We start from the raw sequence: 22,557 nt of genomic DNA, 5'->3' as shown, positions 1-22,557 counted from the left end.
AACATTGGTGCCGAAACCGACGGCCGAGTCTCCCGGATTTCGGGACTAGGCGCCAGCCTGGATCCTCCAAACCGTGCCAGGACGGGTTGAGAACCTGGAGATCTGAGAACCTGAGGACCGAAGACCCTACGGACTGCGGTCACGTGCTCAACATCTGCCTGTACGCGGCTCCGTATCCATCATCGGCTTATTCGTGAGTTTTCCCCTTCCAGCTGGCCAAATGACCCTGGCCAACACACTAGTTGTCGCTGAGCGCTCGGCAGCTTGTTGGTTGTTCCTAGGGTGGGGGGGGGGACTTCTCTGGTCCCCTTCCCAGCATTCAATCCGGCTTGCGTTCCTGGTTGGCCCATGCCTGAGATGGTGAAAGCCTCTCACTCTGCCCGCGTCCAAGGGCCCGGGTCCTCGGTTCTCTCTCTTTTCTTCCTTCTGTTTCTGTCTCTCCACGTGGCCACTACAGTGTGGTCTCCCGTCCAGGACGGAAGCTTGGCCTTTGCTGCACTCCTCTTGTCTGAGGATCGGTCCTCGTAGTAGGCTTGAGGGTTCAGCCAGCCAAGCATAACATTCCACGCATGGGGTTGAGGACGCCCTCCCACGGGTCTTGAATGTTCGTGCCATCTACACGCATTTCACCTAACGGGGTACGGTCCTTGTAAGGCTTGAGTGCCACGGTTTTTTTGCGGGCGTGTTCAAGGCCTTAGCTATGAGAACCAAGCCATCCAAAGTGATTCCTCCTTCATCCCCACTGGGGCAGCTTTTGGAAACACTCAAGCCCCACGCTCTAATGCCAAGCATTTGCCAAACAAAGCTGATACGCCTATGCTCAAAAAAATGGCCCATGTATTCCTTAGAGGGAAACTACAAATGGCCGCCTAACAGCACCTGCGACCCCGATATTCTACGGGAGTTAGCCAACCACTGCTACCGTACAGGCAAATGTAAGGAGCTAATATACATCTGTGCTTTCTTCTATCTAGCTCTTAAGACTGACCCTTCCGTCCTTTCTCGTTGTTCGTCTGCTCACATGTTTCTAGCCATGCCACCTGCTGCTAATCCATAACCAGTTACTCCTGCCATGGACACATCCGATGAACCTCCACCTCCCCGGCCCAGGAGAGCAGCCTCCTTCCGCTCCGCCCAGGCAGACAACACTCCACCTAAACTTCCTCCTAAGGTCTCTTTCAGGTCTAGGAAGCGGTCGCCTGAGACTACACCCCATAAGCTCAAATATAAAAAACTTCACCTGACCTTTCTCCCTCCAGGTCCAGACGTAACAAAACCCCACCTAAACATTCTTCTCCCCGCCCCTCCCCTCCCAGCAGGTCCTCATCCGGCTCCTCCAGCTCTGCCTCCTCCTCCCCCTCCCCCTTTTCGCCGTAGGTCCCGTAGGTCCCGGTCTTGGTCTCAGTCAAGGTCACTCAGGCCTTCAGACGCCTCATCCTCCCCATTGCCCACCCGCCCTACTCCACCTCCTCGGTCTTCTAGGGCCCCTCGGCGTTTCCCCCATTCTTGCGCTCTAACACCTTCCTTCACTCCTCCGCTCACGCGTTCATGGGCAGTCACGGGGCCGGATCCTGATCCGGATCAAATCAAGCCTGTGGCCATCCTGCCGCTGTGAGAGGTGGCTGGTGCAGACGGTCTGATTAAAGTACACGTTCCATTTTCACTGTCTGAGTTCTCTCACATAGCTAATCTGCTAGACTCCTATACGTCTAATCCTACCACTTTCATTAATAAATTCCAATATATTACACAGTCATATAACCCTACCTGATCACCTGCTTACGCCATTACTAACCCACTTACACTCGCTACTGTGGGATTTCACTGATCACTCATTAACTCAACCATGTGCTAATCCATGTCCACCACCGATTAAGATCGGAGAGCAGCTGCCAAGCTCGAAGGACTTCCTCACTGGATTCACCTGTCACACCTTAAACCGTTTACTCCTCCAGCTCAAGAAGATTACTCATTCACGGTAACTCAGACAGGACCTTGCTCTCTCAAGTTCCAGAGGACACCAACTTCAGTCCAAGGAGAATAACGGTTCCATCTACACTTAACTCTTTCTTATACTAACACACCCTCTCCCTTCTCCTTTTCCTATGTATGACCTCTCCAAATACTTCCAATGTCACGCTTAAATTCTAAATAACTACTCAGTTGTCGTTACAGGAATCATCATCGCCCACGGAGACAAGGGATTCAGGTGGTAAATGTGGTCAGAAATTTATTTCTCTTTTAAGGCATTTTCTTTAAGTTCTAGGAAGCCAGCTTAACCCACCTGAACGGACTGGACACGAACAAAATAAGTATTCAAACGGAATAAGTATCATTTAATTTTTATCACTCTTGGCCTCAAAAAACCCTGAAGCCCCCCACTACCTCAAACCCTGAAGCCCCCACCTCATAATCCCCCCCCCCTTAATTTTTCCTTTCCTAATGCGATTCTTGTTTTCCATCACCTAACAACAACCCAGTTCCTCAAAACACCAACGGATGCGGTTTCAATCAGCCATCCCAGGACATCGGGACACGGACCACCAGGACATCCCAGGACGTCAACAACAGGACATCATTACCAGGACACACCAGAGCCATCCCAGGACGTCAGCGAATGGGACCAGGACATCAGACACCCCCCCCAAAAAAAATCCCTCGACACCCCTAAAAAAAAATCCCTCAATGCCCACAAAGTCAGCAGGAAGCAGTTATGAGAGACCGGGCTACGTCCCCATTCCCTACCCACTAAGACCCCCCAAACTTTTTTTAATAAACCAAAAAGGGTGGAAAAAAAGAAAAAACTATCATTACAACACGGCCTGCATGCCACGTGACAACTCAGCGTCCACTCAAAGGCTGTCTCGAGGTTTTGCGCATCCTGGAGGAGTGAAGAAGGTACCTCCTCACACCTCACCCGCTACCCAGGCTAGCGGTCTGTCCCTCAGCTTTTCCCCCCGTTTGCCAAGCTCCAGTTTCTTCCTTTGTATCCCATTCCGTCTCCCGCCCCTTCTTTCTTGCCCAGAAGAAATGCCCGTGGACAGTTACAACAAAGTGACTTCTGTTTTCCAAGTGAGGAAGCTGAGGCTACTAACGCGAGAAGCAGCACCGGGCTGCCCAGCTGGTAGGTGATACACCCCAAATGTAAAGCTGTAATGTAATGTAACTGTGATGTAAACTGTAAAGTGAGGCACATGTGAGTGATTTTTATGACTGTTCCCACATGGTCAGAAGGAGAACCATGTCAATTACATTCAAGGCCTTCTCCTTGCCCTTCATAGCCTTCTCCAATGACTGTACACAATGGGTCATTCGGCTCTAGAAAGGATGAGGATGGCCAAGGTCACGTGCCAGGACCAAAGGCATTCTGGGCTCTGCTGTGCATCCCAATCATCCTGGGGTAGCCCTGGTGACTGAAGCCTCACAGCTGGAAATGAGCAGGGCCAAATCCAGAGCCCACTCTCCACTCTCAGCAGCCTCGCTAGTCCACATCTAATTCCTGGCACAAGACCCAGGCCAGCCGCCAGCCTCATGCCCAGAGGATGGCCCAACTGCAGGACACTCAGAAGCACCCAGTGTTTCACACTTGGGAGTCCTGCCTCCCTACACGCAAAGCTGTCCTTCTCACTCCTCCGGTCCAGACGGATTGTGTTCTCAAGGCCCCTGAGATAAAACCCCGGGGCTGATGCTGGTATCCTCACTGGTATCCTTAGCGAGTGGAGTCCCTGGACCAGTGCATCTATAACAGATGGGCTGGTCTCCCCAGATCATGAGCCCTCAGCCCCAGCAACCTGGAGTGGCTGCTGTCACCTGCCCACCAAAGAGCCCATGGCAATGCAGGCTTCAAGAACATCTGGTGTTTGCCCAACCAATGGATGGCTGGAATAAACAAAGGCCACACTGCTGAGGTTCTGGTAATCCTCTTCTCCAAGCCCCAGGACCATACTAAATGGTGGGCTAGCAGGCCTGCTGCTCGAACAGATGATTATAGCAAACAATGAGATGGCCCAGGAACAAACTAGAACTATGGTGCCAGGTTTACACACGTCAACCAATGCCATTTCTGTCAAACTAGATAGTGCATTTATGAAGGAAGGGGAAAGACACTCTGTGTCTATTTCAGGTGTGAACATGTTTATGATGTCAAGTTCCAAGATGTCATTAGAGACCATGCCACGAGCCCTGAAACCAGCTCTGGACCAGTTGACATCATAAACCCAAATTGACCCTCAGCAGGAGAAGCTGTTTAGTGGGAGAAAGGGATGTGTGTATCTGGGGATATCCAGGCCCTATTTTCTAAGATGTTTCTTAGTGTATAAAACCATATGAAACGAGCATATAAAATCTCCTTCTGAACATCAAGAGACAGGCACATGTACACACACATGCGCATAAATACAAGCAATTAAAAAAATAAAAAAATACTGTTAAAAATATCTACCAGTCCAGGAAGTGGGATAAGAGGTTTTCCAAGGTGGGCCTGGATGCGTTGGTATGCTGGGTGCCCTGTTCCAACTACACCCTACAACTGGCCTGCACAGTCGCTCTGTAATTGAGCCTTGGGCACACTGAGAACTCATGTCTTAATGACAAATAGTTTCTTGAATTATTAAAGAGCAAGTGAATCTTCCACAAATCACCTTAGGGGAACCTATTTAACACAGAGGTCAACTTACATTGCTGGACTCCACCCTAGTACAAGGGCCTCCCTAGTCTTCCTTTGCTCTCCTCACAAGGAGAACACACAGAAGTCACTTAGAATTCCCCCAACAACCCAGTTTTCAAATGGTCTTACTACATGACATCAGAAACGTCAACTGAGCAGTAGGCGCAAAAATGGACTCATTAAAGCTAGCAATTAATGTTAAAAAAATGTCAAATCCCATAAGTGAGAGGGGGAGGGGAAATGGCTGAGGAAATCATTGGAAATACTCGAGTCCCTGGAGCTTGTTGCATTACCGATAAGATGCACTTGGTACACACTTGGGTGGGGTGCTCTAAAGACAAGGAAGGGATGGTGCTGAGGATGCATCTCAGTGGAAGAGCATCTGCTTAGCACAGGCACAAAGGATGAAGGGACAAGAGGAAGGGAGGGAGGACTAGGGGGAGGAGCCTCTAAACACAGCAACTATAGAGGTCATAGAGGAGGCCCCACTGATGGCCTTAGAGATGCCGGGAACAACAGACAGCAAGACACATGGGGAGGACACAGACTCTGGAGAAAATGGACATCACTATGCAGAGACTTTGTGCCTAGCGTTTCTTGGCCTTCAATTTGAGGTACTCTGAAATTTGTTCAAAGTTGTAGGCTCTTTTGTTTGTTTTTTCAAGTCAGGGTTTCTCTGCACAGCCTTGGGTGGCCTGGAGCTCACTGTGTAGACCAGGCTATCTTCGAACTCAGAGAGATCCACCTGCCTCTGCCTCCTGAGTGCTGGGATTAAAGGCATGCACCAAACAGCCTGGCCAAAGTCATAAGTTTTAATGCTAGTGCCCAACTGAGTATAAAGGAAACAGAAACAGTTATAAGCAGAGAAAATGTTCAGCCTTACTGGTCATCAAAGAAATGCCAAGGGAAGCAATGTTTCCATGAAATAAGCTTTAGGAAGAAAGGCAGAAAGGACACACTCTGGTAGAGCTGAAGGAGCTGCATGCCACATATAATTTAGAAAATAATTTGTTGATATCTATGAGGAATGTATGAGCCAGAGACTGGGGGCAACAGCCCACTGGGTAAAGTGCCACCACCTGCACAGCTTTGGGACTAACTTGACTAGGGTGACAAGGAATAAAGAAATGACACAGAAAAGCTGGGATCAAGTGACCATGCACTCTGACGGAGATACACCAGCAGCACAGAAATTTAGCTCAAGAAATGTATGAGACAGGCATGGTGGTGCATGCCTATAATACCAGCACTCAGGAGATAGGGGCAGGGAGATCAAGAGTTTAAAGTCAGTTTCAGCTACAAAAAAATTTTAAACTAGCCCAGGCTTCACAAACTAAACTGAGCATGATGGCAATCCAAGTATCTGAAAATCTAGGACAGAGGGATCTTGATGAGAGGTCAGTTTGGGCTTTATGGCAAGACTGTTTCAAAGAAAACCACCACCAGAGAAGGGAGGGATTTCTAATTTCATAATGTTTAACTCAGTAATTCCATTCCATAAAATCTACTCTACAGAAGCAATACTACGTATGGTAAAAATATTTCTACAAGCAAAACATAACCATAGTATTTGTGCAATGGCAAATACCTGGCAACTCAGCTACTGACGGGGCAGGTGGCAAGTGTGTCTTCCAGGCAGAATATTATCCTAATAGTCATTAAAAGTTATGCTCCTATCCACAGCAGCATGGTAACAGAAAATGCCAAGAGGAAAAATCATAGAAATGTGTGTTTAGATGAGAAAAAAAACTACAGTATCAGAAACCCAGGGGAAAATACTGGAGTTAAATATGCTAAGTGCCAGCTGGGATTGTCACGGTGACTCAGGGCGCGCACAGAGCTTGCCTGTGGCTGTCTGCTACGAAGCCTTGACAGATGAGACAGGAATTTTATAGTGAGCAGGTAGGAACCTTTGGCAACCTGGCTTTGCTATGGCATCCACACGCTCACACCAGGGGCTCATCTAATTGAGTAGGATATGAACCAGCTTGACTGTTGTCCCCGGAAACCCAAGTATAAACCCAACAAGTTTATACCTAGGACATCTGGTCCACAAAGCATGGGAGCCGCAAAGCTGCCCCCAAGTCAATCTGCAGAGTCCTCCTCCATACAGTTCCATGTTTTTGTGTTAACTTGTTATGAGAAAAATAACAGTTGGCTTTTTTAATGGAAGAAAACAAGAAAAAAATCCTTTACTGGTCCATATTTGGAAACTCTCCCATGGATAGATATGCCAAGAGGCAAGATAACCTATTGGTTAGGGAAAAGCAGGTTCGAGAATCGACAACCTTGGTTCGAATGCTATGCTGGCCCCATCATTTACAGGGAGCTGATTATTCAAACTCTGCAATCCAGGACACAAAAGGAGATAAAAACACAGCCTTGAGGCAGCAAAGGGCACAGCTGGCAAAGGAGCTTGCCACCAAGTATGATGACCTGACTGTGGTCCCCGGACCTACACGGCGGAAGGCGAGAACAGACTCCTGTAAGCTGTCCTCTGACCCCCTGACACACGCATACACATACAATGAAGAAATGTAATAAAAATAGCAAGCCTGACCTCAGAGCTAGTCATTGGATTTAATGGGATTACACGAGTCTGGTATCTCTCTATGTAACATATATGTAACTGTGAATTATACAAGATCTCTACAATAATATTCCGAACTGTGAAGGAGTGAAGCCACAGTCACCAATGGGTCAAAAGGAAAGGTAGAAATAATAGCAAGGTAGCTGCAAGCATGTTTTGTGCACCAGGTGTTGTGACAAGCCCCTGACATGAATGCATTATTAGCTGGGTTAGAGGTCATTCTGTTGCATTCTTGCATGGCTTAGGTCCTCGAACCCAGACTAGGGGTGGTGATGTAATGAAGAAATGACATATGCATACAGGAAAAAGCTGGGGTCAGGTAGACTGGGCTTTCGGACGGAGAAGCTCAGCATCCTGGAAGCTCAGCGTGTTTATCCATATACTGCTGAAAAGGGAGGCAGGTTACTGCATACAGCCAAACAGGGAAGGGGGTTACTGCATACATACAGCTAGCTGGACAGGGAGGCATGCTTAGCTAATCTCTGCAGACGCAGTCTGTGTGGGGGAGCAGGCTTCAGGCCATAAACATGGGATCAGGGACAAAGCTTCAGCGGGCATTTTCTGTAGCTACAATCAATATCCACTAATGGGCTGGGGAAGGCTCTGCCATCCCTCAGAGCATCACCCAGGAAAGGCTCTGCCACTCCCATGGGTCTGAGACACTGGGATCCTTGACATGGCTGTGTTGTGTCCAACAATACACATTCTCTCAGGACTTTTTCAGTCGCTCCTGGCATTGCTCCAAAGCTTTTTAAATCCCCATTTGGTAGACGGGAAAACTGACATTCAAAGAAACACGTGACAAGGCTAGGGCTCCAGCTATTAGGTCTGTGCCCCTCCAGGGCACTGGGCTAGGCACAGAGGACCCGTCCCTAGAGGCTAGGCTGTGAGTTCCTAAGAGCTGAAGCCTGGTGTGCATCCTTCTCAGAGCAGCCAGGATTGTTAACCTATACGAGTAACCAGACCAAAAAATTCAAACCCAGGACTGTTTCATCCAGGGCATATCTCTGGTCCCCTCTCAGAAGCTAAGATTCCTAAGATTCAGCAGCTAGCCTTCCTCCCCTTGGTAGGATGGTGTTGTCAGGGTGTTAGCTCAGCACTGAGGAAGGCAGTTCTTGGAATGTTCTGGGAGGATATAGGGGTGAGTCACTCTGCCCTGCTCCTCCAGACTCCTTCTCAAGGCCCTGGATTCAATCCATTATCTTTGTCACTGGGTTTTCTGCTGCTGGTTGGCTGCGCAGTTATCCCTAAAAGGAAATCAGCCTTAAGTCTCATATCCACAGCCAAGTGTACTGGGGGCAGAAGGAGGGACCAGCAACTGACAGTGCCCCATTCCTGTCCTGGAAGAACTGGAGAGGCTGGGCTGGCAGACACTAACTGCCTGGCTTTGGACCTCCACGGGGACTGATCTTTAGAGGACTCCTCCAACCAGAACCCTGTGCCCTCTGCATCAAAGGCAAGAGTGTCAAAAGAGCACAAACTCTCTAAATATTTATCCTGAAAGTCAAGAAAAAACTGAGACAACAAAGGCCGGGAAACCAGAGACAGCTGGCCAGAGAGGGGGAGAGCTAGGAACACATAGGATTTTGCCTTGAACTCCAGAACTTTCTGTGACTGCCAAATACTTCAGACAGATTCCTGGGGATTCACTGCCTAGAAATGTATGGGCACATACTCAGCAAAATCAGAGCTCAAGGTGACTCAATTCCCAGAACCTCATTATAAGAAAAGCTCTAATTTTCTATTTAATTTTAATTTTTTGAGACAGCCTCTCACTATACAACCCAGGCTGGCTTCAAACGTTGCTACATAAAAACCAGGTATGAGAGTCACATGTCTATAATCACAATACTTGAGAGGTCGAGGCAGGAGGATGACTGGACTGTATAGTGACACCCTCTCTCAGAAAACCCACATCAACCACAAAGCCCTGCTGTGAGTCTACAACTCTAGTCTTTCTGCCCCAGATTCCTGAGACACAGAAGCAGGACTGGGTTCACAGAAAGGAGTAAAGAGTCGTAATATTTGTATAGGCCTAACTCCTATATTTGTTTATGTCTCCCCCTGCCTGCACCCCCACCCCAGCCCAGCATCTCCTTCTTAAAGAACAAGCTGGACACACCTAGTTAAATTCAAACCCAAGAAGCCTGACTTAGCAATTCCACTTCCAAGAATTTACATTTGGGGGCTAAAACCAGCAAAAGGAAGGTAGGGAGATGGGAGAGGGCAGCGGGCTGGAGCAAGGTGGGCAGATGGGAGAGAGCAGCGGGCTGGAGTGCACATAAGCAAAGTTTAGCAACAGATATGCATGAAAACATTGCGAGGAAGCACTTGCTTTATATTCCATCTAAAAATTAACGAAAAGGAATTCATGGCGCTGGGAAACTGAAATAGGACATCTTTGTTTGCAAGCAGGCTTAACGCACTATTGTTAGGAGGAGTAGATTGTCACAAAAAGTTTAAAAGCCCTGCAATAGGAAACTGTTTGAAAACCTTCTAGCAGGGCGTGACTCCTTTATACAGTACACCAAACAGCTAAAAAATAAGATCACAAGACCAAGATACCAAGGCACCAAGACTAGTAATAACCAGAAAAGAGTAGCCAGACATCTGAACATTGTATTTATTATTATTATCAGTGTATGTTGCGAGGGTCAAACTCAGGTCTTCGGGATTGCACAGCAAACTGCTTTACCCGCCGCACCATCTCCTCAGCCTAATATACACTTTTAACACATGGTTGAAGCACTCAGATTTTCTGTCTGTCTGTCTGTCTGTCTGTCTGTCTGTCTGTCTGTCTGTCTGTCTGTCTGTCTGTCTTTGCTGTTGTTTTGAGACAAGGTCTTACTCTGTAACTTAGGTGGAGCCTCGAACTCACATCTATCCTCCCAGCTCAACTCCCAAGTTCTGGGATTGCAGGACTTACTCCCTTACCCACATGTACACTACCTCTGTCTTTAAGTCCTGAAATGAGAAATAAAGATGGGTCTGAACTTTCCAGTTAATACTTCTGACCCCAGGAGCTGGAAAGACGGCTCATTGGTCAAGAGCGTGGCCTGCTCTTGGCAGAAGACTTGGGTTCAGCTCCTAGAATCCACACCAGGAGGCTCACAACCCTTTCTAACTCCAGCTCTGGAGGATCTGATGCCCTCTTCTGGCCTCTGAGGATATCTGCACTCAGGTGCACATACCCCTACGCAAATACATAATAGCTCCAAATTATTTTTTAAATACATGTAAAATGTAGTTAGTTTAAAAGGAATATCAGTAATTCTATGAGCTGGCTTGATGTCCTGGGAACAAGAAGAAAGTTCCCCAGAGCAACAACCTCAAGCCTGACAGCTCACAGCAACGGAATGCTCAGAGGGCCCAACCTTATTTCCTGTGCTTCCCAGTATAGAGATGTTTCTTGACAATTCTATGAGCTGCAGATTTCAGGGACAGCAATAAACTTGTCTAAGATTGCACAGCCACTGTGAGACCTAGAAGGCTGGCTTCTGGGTGGGGCTTGCCGCTCAGCCCTAGTTTGTTGAAAAAAATGAACCACCTAGAAAAGAGTCAACATCTTGAAAGACTAGGGAAAACTGTATCTTATTAAGTGGTTGCTATGGAAACCAAAGACATGCCACTGTTTGTTATTATGGATGAATGAACACACACTATTCAGAAAGCCCTTGAGTAGGATAGAGTTGGGTTTGTTTCCAGAAGAGACTGAAATCTCTGAAATCGGTTGTAAGCCTAGCCTTTAACAGCTGAGCCATCTCTCCAGCCCTGTTTTGTGGTTGTTACTTTTTGTTTGTTTGTTTGTTTGTTTTGTCTAATATGTATTAAACCCTGGACTTATAAAATGTGGTGGCATATACCTATAATCCCAGGACTTGGGAAGTGGAAGCAGAAGAATCAGAAGTTCAAGACCATCCTCAGCTGCATAGTGAGTTTGAGGCTAGCCTGAGCTACATGGGATCCTATCTTAGAAAACAACTATATATGATGTCAACTATGTCATCATGCCTGTGCACTCGTGCATACACATGAGTTCAGGTACCCATGAAGGCCTGAGGAGAGCGTCAGATACTTTGTAGCTAGGATTAGAGGTGGTTGTGAGCTTCCTGAAATGGATGTTAGGAACCAAACTTCGGTCCCCCTACAGGTGCTGTAATCAGAGCCATCTTGAGCAATCTCCAGTCCCCCTTGTGATACCTCTTAATAGGGGGGCAACTCTGGACAAGTTGCTGCAACTATCTGAGCCTTGTTTCCCTATCTGTAAAACGGAAGTGACAAGACCTCCCAGGATACTTACAGGGATATAATTCATCCAGATGCTACATCCACTAATAAAAGGAAGAGCTGGGATGGAACAAATCACACTCGGAGCATCAGCAGACACACCTTTCAATCTTAACAGTGAGCTGGAAAATGGATACACATCTCCCAGTACTCTGACTGGGAGAGCTGGCTCTTACCGTTCTGCTCCTGTCTCTCGAATATTGACTCAGGACATCTAATACCATCTCCAAATGCCAGGCTTCATTTGCACTGGGTCAAAAGCCAGCCTGCTGACTGCCTCTGTTGATTTTAGGCGGGGACTTCAGCACCACCCTAGCCCTGAAGTCCACCTTCCTCCTGGCCCCTGGCCAGGCCTGAGCTGGCTTTACTTGGTACTCAGGAGAGCAATGGATTTTTACTGTTTAACCTGTGCAGCTCAGGCCTGGGCAGTGCTGTACCCTTTGGCAAGACATTTGTCATGGTTCATGCAACTAGGCCACACCAAGGACACTTGGCAGGGCACTACCCCAACTTTGGCTGCTCTTTCTGCCCAGGAAGCTGGTGTATCAACTTTTGGGTAATTCCAGGGCTCACCCTCCTGACCTCCTCTAGGTGCAACAGGTTTTATCTGGCAGCATTTTAGAATCCAAACTTTTAAAATAGCCAATGGCTGGGTGTGGTGGTACACACTTAATCACCAGTACTTGGGAGGCAGAGACAGGTGGATCTCTATGAGTGTGAGGCCAGCATGTTCTGCACAGTGAGTTACAGAGAAGCCAGGGCTACACAGTAAGACCCTGTCTCAAAACAAAACAGAACGAACAAACAAAAACCTGCCAATGGTACACACGGGGACCCTCTGAAGACCTGCCCCGTAAGACTGCTGCCCCCTTCAGGGAGCACCTGGCTCTTCACTCACTGTAGAGGCATCGAATGTCTACCTTCAGGACTCACAGAAGGGCTTCTGTTTTTCTCACAATCAAGTGGAAAATTCCAACTATATCCTAAAGTAGCGACAGTCACAACCACCCTCCATGCCCATTCCTTCTACTGCAATCCCTACCACAATCATGTCAACATGCACGGAGAGAAATTTTAAAAATGTAAAGAATATTTTAAAGAAAGCAATACCAGGGCTGGAGGGAGAGCCACCGTACTCGATGGCCCATGATAGGGAAGTGAAGACCTGAAGAGCCAGCTGCTGAGCCAGACCTCCTGGGCTCCAACCTCATGCCTTCCTTTCACTTGCTGAGGTACAGTGAATCTATTTCCATTCTGCCTCAAAAGCAATGAGGCTATGTTTCTCAATCTTTTTTTTTTCTCTTGATGGTGGCCATACCACTGAGCTCCTGTGGGTGGTAGCTGGCAATGTGTTAGACAGGCTAGCCAAACCTTCCCCTTAGTCTTTCACCTCTTTCTAGTGGGCAGAAGGACCTGGAGGATGGGAAGGCCTGCAAAGAATTCTGCTTGTGAACACCAGGCACATGCTTAGCACTGGGCTATCTCTAGCTCTGAAAAAAGTTCTTTTTGTTTTGAGACATTGTCTCATGTAGCCCAGGTTGGCCTCAAACTTGCTGTGTAAGTGAAACTGACCGAGCCCCAATCCCAGACCCAAAATACCAGGTTGCATGTTAGAATCCCACACACAAAAGAAGTATCAATTACCAGTGACTTTAGGAAGCAAAGTTAAAAACAAAGAAAGTCTAAAGACAGATCTGTTTGTTTAGTCTGACTAGATGCTGCGAATTAACTAGTCTCACCAAGTGTGTGAAAGTTCATTGTTAAAGTCACTGCCATTTTGTTAGCCAATGCTTTTAGAGCCATATGGTATGTTGTAAAGAGGACAGTTAATTATCTAGATTTCAAAAACATTATAGTATTTATATATTATAAGAAACTACAGTACCATTATGTTGAGGGCCATGAAGTATACAATAGGTGACAACTAGTGACCAGATGTCAACCCACCGGAGGAATGGTTCTCTGATGGAGGAGAATCCCATCTAGGCAAGGCTGTGGGACCACCGACTCTGAAAACTGTTACTCCTGTCTGTAATTTCACTTGTGCAAAAGTAGCTATGGAGTCTCCCCAACACCTGCACCATAGTGTGCAATTTCATATGATATGTATATGTAATTTCACGATTGCATCTCAATCTTATGGGCACATATATCCGTGGATGGTCAGGAAGATGACTTCTCACTGATCCGTATGATTTTGATATATAGAAAACATACTAGGATATGCTTCATAACTAGGTCTATTGTCCCAGGAGGACTATAAGGCACTTAAAAGCCTGCTTTGTTCCTTTTACTCAGACTAACACAGGAAAATAACAATTTCTCCTCTGTCTAAGACAAACTGAACATAATTAGCTCATTTTTATCTCAGAGCAAGTTCAAACAAGATGAAAAGTTTCTGTAAATGGATCACAAGTTTAAAACTTCACAGTTTGGCACAAGGTCAGAGTCACAAGTATTTAACCAATGTTATTAACACAAAGAAGCCTAAAAAAATCATGCCAATTCTTCGCCCGCCAAGTCTAGCTGATAAAACTATGTCTCACCAGGCACGGTATCCCTCTCTGGCTTCTGATCACAGTCTTTTACCAGAAACCTTGAAACTGTGTTGCCATGGCAAATGGCTCTGTCCTTATTGTTTACCCAAGGAGTGTGCTATGACCAATGAGATGTGACCCTTGAAACTTTTTCTATTACCTTAAATTTCCAGTAAAAAAAAAAGTCAGATCTAAAAAGAAGCAAGGAGAATTAAAACAGAGAATTAGAGAAAGATTTAGAACTATAGAATTGGAACAGAGAATTGAAGGAAAGGAGAAGCAGAAGCTATAGCAGCAGAAGTAGAGCTGCAGAATAAAGAGCAGGACCCTCAGATCACGCATGTGCATGTGAGTCTTTACTCCACAGATAGAAAAAGATAAGCTCAGTTTCGCTTCATTGTGGACTTCTGCCTCAAATCCTGGAGGTAGCCTTGGGAGCAGACCCTTCGAGTCTCCTAATACCACTGTAATTAATCCAAATGTTTCAAGCCTTGAGATAAGTCTTAAATAAGTGGCATGTGTAATTTTTGAGAAAGGGTCTCAAAGTAGCTACGTGTCTGAGGATGATCCTGCTATGCACCTAAGATGAACTCCCGATTCTCCTTCTCCACTTCACAGGCGCTAGGAACACAGGCACACACCATCCTGCGCAGCTCATATTTGCTCTCAAAGAAAACAAAACAAAATAAAACAAAATGCAAACCAACCAACTAAACAGCAGGAACATGCTGGGCATGGTGGCGCACACCTTTGACCCTAGCACTCAAGAGGCAGAGGCAGGCTGCATATTGATATTCTGTCTCATAAGAAAAGCCTGAATCCTTGGATGATCAGGTGGAAACAATCCAATCAAGGGACAATGCCAGCGGGTTCTACTGAGCTTGTGCGCGTGTGCATATCCACATGTGGGCCAACGCCAGGAGACTGGAGGTGATGTTGGGAATCCTCTGTCGGTCTTCCACCCTATTCTCTGAGGCAGTCTCTCCAGCAAACCCAGAACTCACTGTCTGGCTAGTCTCACCAGCCAGCCTACTCAGGGATTCCATGTCCACCTTCTAAGGCTGAACTTACAGGTGAATTGCCATGCCTGCCTGGCATTTATGTAGTTGTAGGGGTTCAAACACTGGTCCACTTGATTGTATAGCAAGCATTTTAACCACTGAGCAGCCTCCTCAACCCTGGTATAGCTACGTTTGAAAAGTTTGGCAATTCCTCAGAATATCAAATATGGCAATTACTGTACAACCCAGTAATGTCTCTCCTAGTCACCCAAGGGAAATGAAAACATAGCCAGGACTGGAGGGATGGCTCAGAGGTTAAGAGCACCAGCTGCTCTTTCAGAGGTCCTGAGTTCAGTTCCCAGCAACCACATTGTGGCTCACAACCATCTATAATGAGGTCTGGTGCTTTCTTCTGCAGAACACTGTATACATAATAAATATTTTTTTTAAAATAACACATAGTCACACAAATGCTTACATGTGAAAATTCACAGTGCTAATTGATCATAGGCAAAAAATGAAAATAACCCGTGTCCATAAGCTGATGAGTAAGCATATCTACCCAAAAGAATATTTTCCGATGATAAAAAGAAATATACAGGGGGCTGGAGAGATGGCTCAGAGGTTAAGAGCACTGGCTGCTCTTCTAGAGGTCCTGAGTTCAATTCCCAGCAACCACATGGTGGCTCACAACCATCTGTAATGAGATCTGGTGCCCTCTTCTGGTTGCAGGCATACATGGAGGCTGAACACTGTGTACATAATAAATAAATCTTAAAAAAAGAAATATACATGCTGATACATGCGGATTGTAGGCACCTTGACAATCTTCTCCTAAGAGACCAGACACAGTAAATCACATTGTGCGATTCCAGTTAGAAGCCATGTCTGGAACAGCTGTTCTAGTTTCTTTCTGTTGCTGTGCTCAAATGCTCTGACCTAACTTTAGGGAAGGAAAGGGTTTATTTTGGCTTACACTCCAGGTCCCAGGATATCACTGAGAGAAGTCAAGGCAGAAACCTGAAGGCAAGCCTTCTTGCTATTCTACACAGCACCTTGACCCAAGGAACTCACTTTACCACTGAAGTATACAGGAACCATGGAGATGGTACTCCCTAGCTGGCTTGCAGGATGTTACACTTAGCTGGCTGCTTTCTTACTCAGTCGAGGGCCATCTGTCTAAGGAATGGTGCTGCCCATGATGAGCTGGGCCTTCCTACCTCAGTTAACAATCAAGACAGTCCTCCATAGTCACACCAGTGGACCAGTCTGATCTAGCCGATTCTTCGGTTGAGGCTGTGTCAAGCTGATCTTAAAGCTATCCAGGACAATAAGCTAATCCATGGAAACAAACGGCGGACTAGGGTAGAGGAATGGGGAAGTATGTATTCGAATTTTTTAAGGTGATAGAAATCATCTACAACTTACAGCAATGATTGTACAACAGTGGACACGCTGCAGAATGACAACATTCAAAGATGGGTTACATCTCAAAGTAGAGTCTTTAAAAATTTACCACCCCTCTCTAGGGATCAGATGGCCTTTCCTCTGGCTCTGAATTTCCATCAGAGCCCTGAAATGTGCATTCCCACCTCGTGAGAAGCCGCGTGAAGACAAGGTACTCTTGTGTGACAGCAGCATGACACACATGCTAAGGAGCCTGCAAGTAAAGGCAAGAGGTCCAAAGCTAAGAGGTCTGGGCCAGAAGGGTGGCCTGGGAGGGGCAGCACACGGGGCAGGAGAAGAATCTGCCATTCACGCTCCCTCCCTCATCCCCATCAAACACAATTTTCCAACCCCAGAGGTGCAGGCAGGGCTGTTAGTGCGTTTAGCTTTTCACACAAGAACACCATGAATCACAATTCCCAGAACCAGATCTCCCGAAAGGGCTAGGTAGCCAGGAGCCCAAATGACTTCAATGGATGTCCTAGCCCTGGGAAAGCTGACAGTCGGCCCTTCCAGACTGAAAGTCAATTGCCAACCATGAAATTCATAGTTCCTGGACTCCTCTTCCGCACCTGCTTCAACACCAATTTAAGCAATCCTGAACTTTGATCTCTGTGGTAGAATGTCCCCGATTTATTGAAGTGTCAGGTCCCAATTGCGTTAACATCCACCTCTGGCAGAGCCATTACTAGGCGTGAATCTGGGTGCCCATCACCCTGTCACATTAGCACAGTGACAATCAGAAGGAACAAATCAATCTTCCTCTCCAGAGTCATCAGGGAGCCTTGCAATTTACCATAATGACGGGCAGGGAGGAAAAGCAGGTGAAGCATTGTTCTTCCTCTGGGAGACTGGACAGGCGCTGGAAGGGCAACCGAGCCCACCATGAGGCCTTGCAACCCTCAGCCAAGACGCAGCTGCAGCTCCCAGGGAAGGCTGGTCAGACTTGCTTTACGTTAGAGCTGGGCTACCCTCCCCCTGTGTTTTGCAAATAGCCTCCAAACTGTCAGCTCCTGCTGCCCAGGCTTCTCCCAGCTGTCACTATTAACTACCTGTCATCTGCAGGTCTGCTCCACCAGGGCGGAGAGCCAGGAAGGGTGTTTGTGTGTGTGTGTGTGTGTGTGTGTGTGTGTGTGTGTGTGTGTGTGTATACGCATGCACGTGCACACACAGTCTTATGGTAAATAGAAAAACTCCTTCCAGCAGAAAGCCTAAGGTGTGGAGTGTGGGGTAAATAGGGCAAGCTGCAGAGCTCCTCATGAGCATCCTCTTGGCCTCCTGGAGCCCTGCAGAATCTTGTTGGCCTTTGTCCCCAGGACCATGCATCTGAGGCTGTGTCTCGAATTCCTGTAACTCTCTCTGATTCAAGACTGGGATGGTTAATCTTGACTGTCAACTTAACTGGATTTAGGATCACCATGGAAACACACCTCTGAGTGTATCTAAGAAGATATGTCCAGGAAGGTTTTGCAGAGCAGGAAAGACCTGGATGTGGGTGGCACCATCATGTGGGGTAGGGTCCAAGATCGAAGAATACAAAGGAGGCAGTGGGCGCCAGCAGTGGTCTCTCTCTGCTTCCTGACGGGCGGGTGTAATATGGTCTGCCTCACACTCCTGCCGCCATGCCCTCTCCCCCATGAACGCGCTCTCAACCCGTGAGCCAAGATTAGCCCTTCCTTCCTTAAGTTCCTTTGTCAGGCATTCTGTGACAATCAACAAGAAAGAGAAAAACAGAAGAACTGAGGCATTTGACAGACACTAAGCATTCTCTGCACAGACTCCCCACGCCTGCTGCCTCGGTGCCTGCCTCAATAAACCTGGGGTGTCATGACCCCTAAATCGGAGGCTGGAACTACAAATCCTTCCTGGCTTCCCCTTGCCTTCCACCTTCTCACCAGAGCTGCCTGCAGCCCCCATCGCCACGAGAGCCAAGGCCAAGTAGACTGGAGAATCATCGCACTGAATCAAGGAGTCAGAGGAATTTGCATTCAGCAGATTCAAGATTCTACCAATGAAGGTGTCCTGAAGAGAGAGGAGGGCAGAGCAGTGCACTGAGCCACCTGAGTCAAGGGGCACCCACAGTCCGGGTCACTGCAGCCCAACACAGTCTTCCCCAGGAGCTCGGCTGAATTTTGTGCAGAGCTTCATTCCTGGCTGCTGAGAGCTGGCCTGTGCTTGCCACACGGCCCAGAGGAGAACAGTGAGTGTTAGAAGAGGCACCAGGATGACTGAAGGGAAGAGCCTGTGAATCGCAGATGAAATAAACGCTCTGGCTACACCCACTCGCAGTCACTCGAAGTGACTACCGAAACACTTCGAGGTATGGGGTATGAGAGACAAGAGCTCCAGCAGGCTTAGGTCCACAGCAGATGGGAGGCGTCTGATGACCGACCCCTGTCACAGGTGACGAACACTTACTTGCACAATCCACTTGTCAAAAGAGGAAGCTGAGATGGCTCAGTCAGTAAAAGACTTTCATGCACGCGCAAAGATCTGAGTTCAATCCCCAGAACCTACATTAACAATAAAAGTCAAAATGCTATGATAGTGTGTGCTTGTTATTCTTGCGTTGGAGGGGAGATGGACACAGATGAGTCCCTAGGACTCAATGGCCAGCTAGGCTACCTACTTGGAAAGTTCTAGGCCAATGAGAGACTTTTCTCAAAAGGCAGTGATTGGTGCCTGGGTAACAACACTCCAAGTTGTTGCATGGTATCCAGACACCTGTAGGTTTTGTTGTTGTTTATTTGGGCCTTTTAGTCAGCTCCTTGCTGTTTTTTTGTTTTTATTTGTTAAGACAGGGTTGTTTGTTGAGACAGGTAGCCCTGGCTGTCCTGGAACTCACTCTGTAGACCAGGATGGCCTCAAATCAGCCACCACATCTGGTCTTATTGTTTCATTTTGAGACTGGACTCTCAAAGTACCATAGGCAGTACTTGAACTTGAGTCTTTCCCAACTCATCTCCCTGGTAGCTAGTGCCACACCATCTAATTACCTGTCATGACTGATTGGTAGGCAGGACGCTTGCTGAGGAATGACATGGTGGCCCTGTTTCTGGTTCATTCACAGATCCTTAAGCTTTGCACTTCAAGGTATAGGGGAGGAAATGAGAAAGGATACAGGAGGTGGGAGGAGGGACAGACTGGGGTGAAATAATTCTGAATCTTGGAGAGGTCTGGTCCTCCTATGTCTTATTGCTCCCCACCCCCAGCATTGGCCAGTGGGCTACTTCACCTCAGTCCTTCGTTTAAGCATGGACATGAACTTGTACAGAGTCACGTGAGCAGAGACAGCCATCCCAGTTCCCCACCCCACTCCTTCCCACTACGCAGCCAGTGCCCATGGATCCTAGGACTTGGTGTCTGCTCTTACAGGCATGCCAAAGAGTTTACTGAGAATGCCTTCCCACAAAGGGAGAGGAGACATTTTCACAAGCATACACCCCAAAAGTTGAAGTATAGATGGAATCCAGGGACCAGAAAAGTCACCCAAGATTACAAGAAAATTTGGGGTAAGCTGGGAACTTCCTTGGTGCTCACTGATGGTCCAATACAGTTACGGCACATTTTATGGAGAGGGTGTTAACAGCCCTATCTAGCTATGACAGACACTTGGGGTATAAACATGACCAGAATACACATACATGGTATCTACAGGGGAAACAGAGGACAGGTGAGCCCAAGGCCCAGGTATCCAGGGCTCTGGCCCTCAGGTGAAGCCCTGGATTTCTTACTGGATTCAGGCTCCATGGCATACCAAAACTGCATGCAAGTTTATGCCTGGCTTTTAAAAATACTTTACTTTTATGTTGTAAAGTAATTTAATATTGAATTTGTTGTGCAGCTCTCTCAAATGTTGCCCATTTATCCACAACAGCGAGTGGAGGCTTTAGATGCTCGCCGATGTCCAAGGGAGGACCCTGTCTCTTCTCCGGGATGAATGGCTGAAACGTAATTATGAACTCTGCTTGTTAACCAAATAAAGATATTTCAGGAGACAGGAATGATCCCTAATATGGAGGTGTCCTTGGACTGGAGCCCACTTATCCAGGTCTTCATCTCCTCCTCCTGACACAGAGGTGCTTTCATTAGAAAAGGGAAGAGTCTTTGCGGTGATGTAATTCCCAGACCACACCGTGCAGACAGTAACACGGAATTTGAGAGAAGCCTGGTGAAATCAGAGCTCAGAAATCACAGAAGGGCTATGAGGGCCCCCAGAGGTTATTCAGCCTAATCCCCTAATTTTGGAAATAGGCAAACGCCATCAGAAAGAAGCAGCTCAGCTGTGGTTATATAACCAGTTAGCAAGGGCAATTTTCACCCAGGTAAATACAGGGAAATTCATCCAACAAAAAACGCAATACTGATGTGTGTTAAATATTATGCAGAGCTACAGAAAGAAACCTCCCCAAAGTGGGTTCCCCACAGACATGGAGGACTGAAATGCAGTGTGCCTATTGTCACAACGGAGTGGCGGGCTGAGCGGCTCTGGTGTACACAGAAGGAAGCCTCCCACCGTCTTTGGAGTGTTTTAAGTGACACGCAGAAGGGAGATCATCTGAGTTTGTGTGGTGTGTTTATTTTCATACAGCCTAGGACAGTCTTGAACTTGCTGTGTAGCAGAGGATGACCTTGAATTTCTGGTCCTCTTGCCTCCACCTCTGAAAGGCTCGGATTACAGGCCTGTACCCACCATGCCTGGTCTCCGTGGTGCTGGGTCTTAATGAATAAACAGAGTCTGTTGAATAGAGAAGGTCTTTTTTAGAAATGTCACGTAGTACGTGAACAGGCAGGAAGACGGGCATTTTTGTTGGGAGCCTAGCCTTACGGCTGAGCCATCTCTCTAAACCCAAAGGTAAAAAGCACAGGAAACAACAGGGGATATTTAGCGAATGAAGGATCTTCGCTGTGATTAAAATGGAGATTTCTTAAAACGGAAATAAATGAAGTCTGGAATGCAGAGGAATATGTCCTGGGGAGAAATTCCCTCTACATTTAAAAGCAAAACAACAAAGCCAGCTGGGGTGACGTCTCCATTGCTTCATAGGAAATCAGCCATCAGAAAACATCATTCCTGCAAGGCAGTGGTGGCACACGCCTTTAATCCCAGCACTTGGGAGGTAGAGGCAGGAGGATTTCTGCGAGTTTGAGGTCAGCCTCGTCTATAGAAGTAGTTTTAAAGAAAAATGTAAACCAACAATAAATAAACAAACAAACAAACAAAAACAAATTTAGGATAGGGAACTGGTGACTCGGTGACTAGGAGCCTGGCTGGGTTCCGGAGGACCCAGGTTTGGTTCCCAGCACTCACACAGGGGCTCACAACCAGCTGTAACTCGAGGGGATCCACCACCCTCTTCGGACCTCTTCGGGCACTAGACTGGTACATGGTGCACACACATTCATGCAGACAAACACTCACACACACATAAGAATAAATAACTCTTGGGGGAACAGATTAGACAAGATATTCTCAGGCATGGCGGCCCACGCCTACAACCCGTGCAATCGGCAGGCAGAGACAGGAGGAGTTTAGCTAAAGTCCCAGGTCAGCCCCCACACAGCTGCTACCTATTTTACACAGACTTGGTGCTGAGAAAGCACTTGGTATTTTTTAAATGACTAAAAAGTGAAAATTATGTAAACTTCAGGTTCAGCATCAAATATTTACTGCCTGGCACTTTTTTAAAAAGTCACCGACTGCTGACCTAGAAAGTGGCTGGCACACTGCAGCTTTAGGTGGCTGATAGATGAGGAAAGGGTGGACGTGAATTGGTGCTGAGGAGAGCAGACAATTCCACTGATGGCATGGAAAGCTGGGATCCCGTGAAATACCCAAGAGGCAGTGGGAAGATGTATTAGCAACATGGGTGAAAGGGTCAAGATGTGCGACACGCGAGCATCACCAATGGGCGGATGATAGGTAAGGGAGCAGGTAAGAAAATGTGTGTGTGTGTGTGTGTGTGTGTCTGTGTGTGTGTGTGTGTGTGTGCATGCGTGTGTCGGGGAGGTGAGATCCAGGGGCAGGAA

At 47.2% G+C, this 22,557-nt stretch overlaps 1 protein-coding gene across 5 annotated transcripts in view; it reads right to left on the bottom strand.

Annotated features, from left to right (window-relative positions):
• Parva (parvin alpha) overlaps window positions 1–22,557 on the bottom strand; it is a 160,044-nt gene that overhangs the window by 129,678 nt on the left and 7,809 nt on the right. The window contains exon 1 of one of the 5 annotated variants that reach the window (XM_038318912.2): window positions 11,720–11,823. The exons of 1 other annotated variant lie outside the window; for it this stretch is intronic. Coding sequence is in view for 2 of the 4 variants with exons in the window: in XM_038318895.2 (XP_038174823.1) it covers window positions 11,720–11,767 (48 nt within the window). In the remaining 2 variants the exon portion in view is untranslated. 3 more of the 5 variants (XM_038318895.2, XM_038318903.2, XM_038318921.2) reach the window with 3 other exon arrangements.

The sequence above is a fragment of the Arvicola amphibius genome, chromosome 1 (assembly GCF_903992535.2).
Source record: "Arvicola amphibius chromosome 1, mArvAmp1.2, whole genome shotgun sequence".
NCBI classification, from domain to species: Eukaryota; Metazoa; Chordata; class Mammalia; order Rodentia; family Cricetidae; genus Arvicola; species Arvicola amphibius.
Note: the sequence above shows the minus strand (reverse complement) of the source record. Positions and strands in the feature narration are given on the sequence as shown.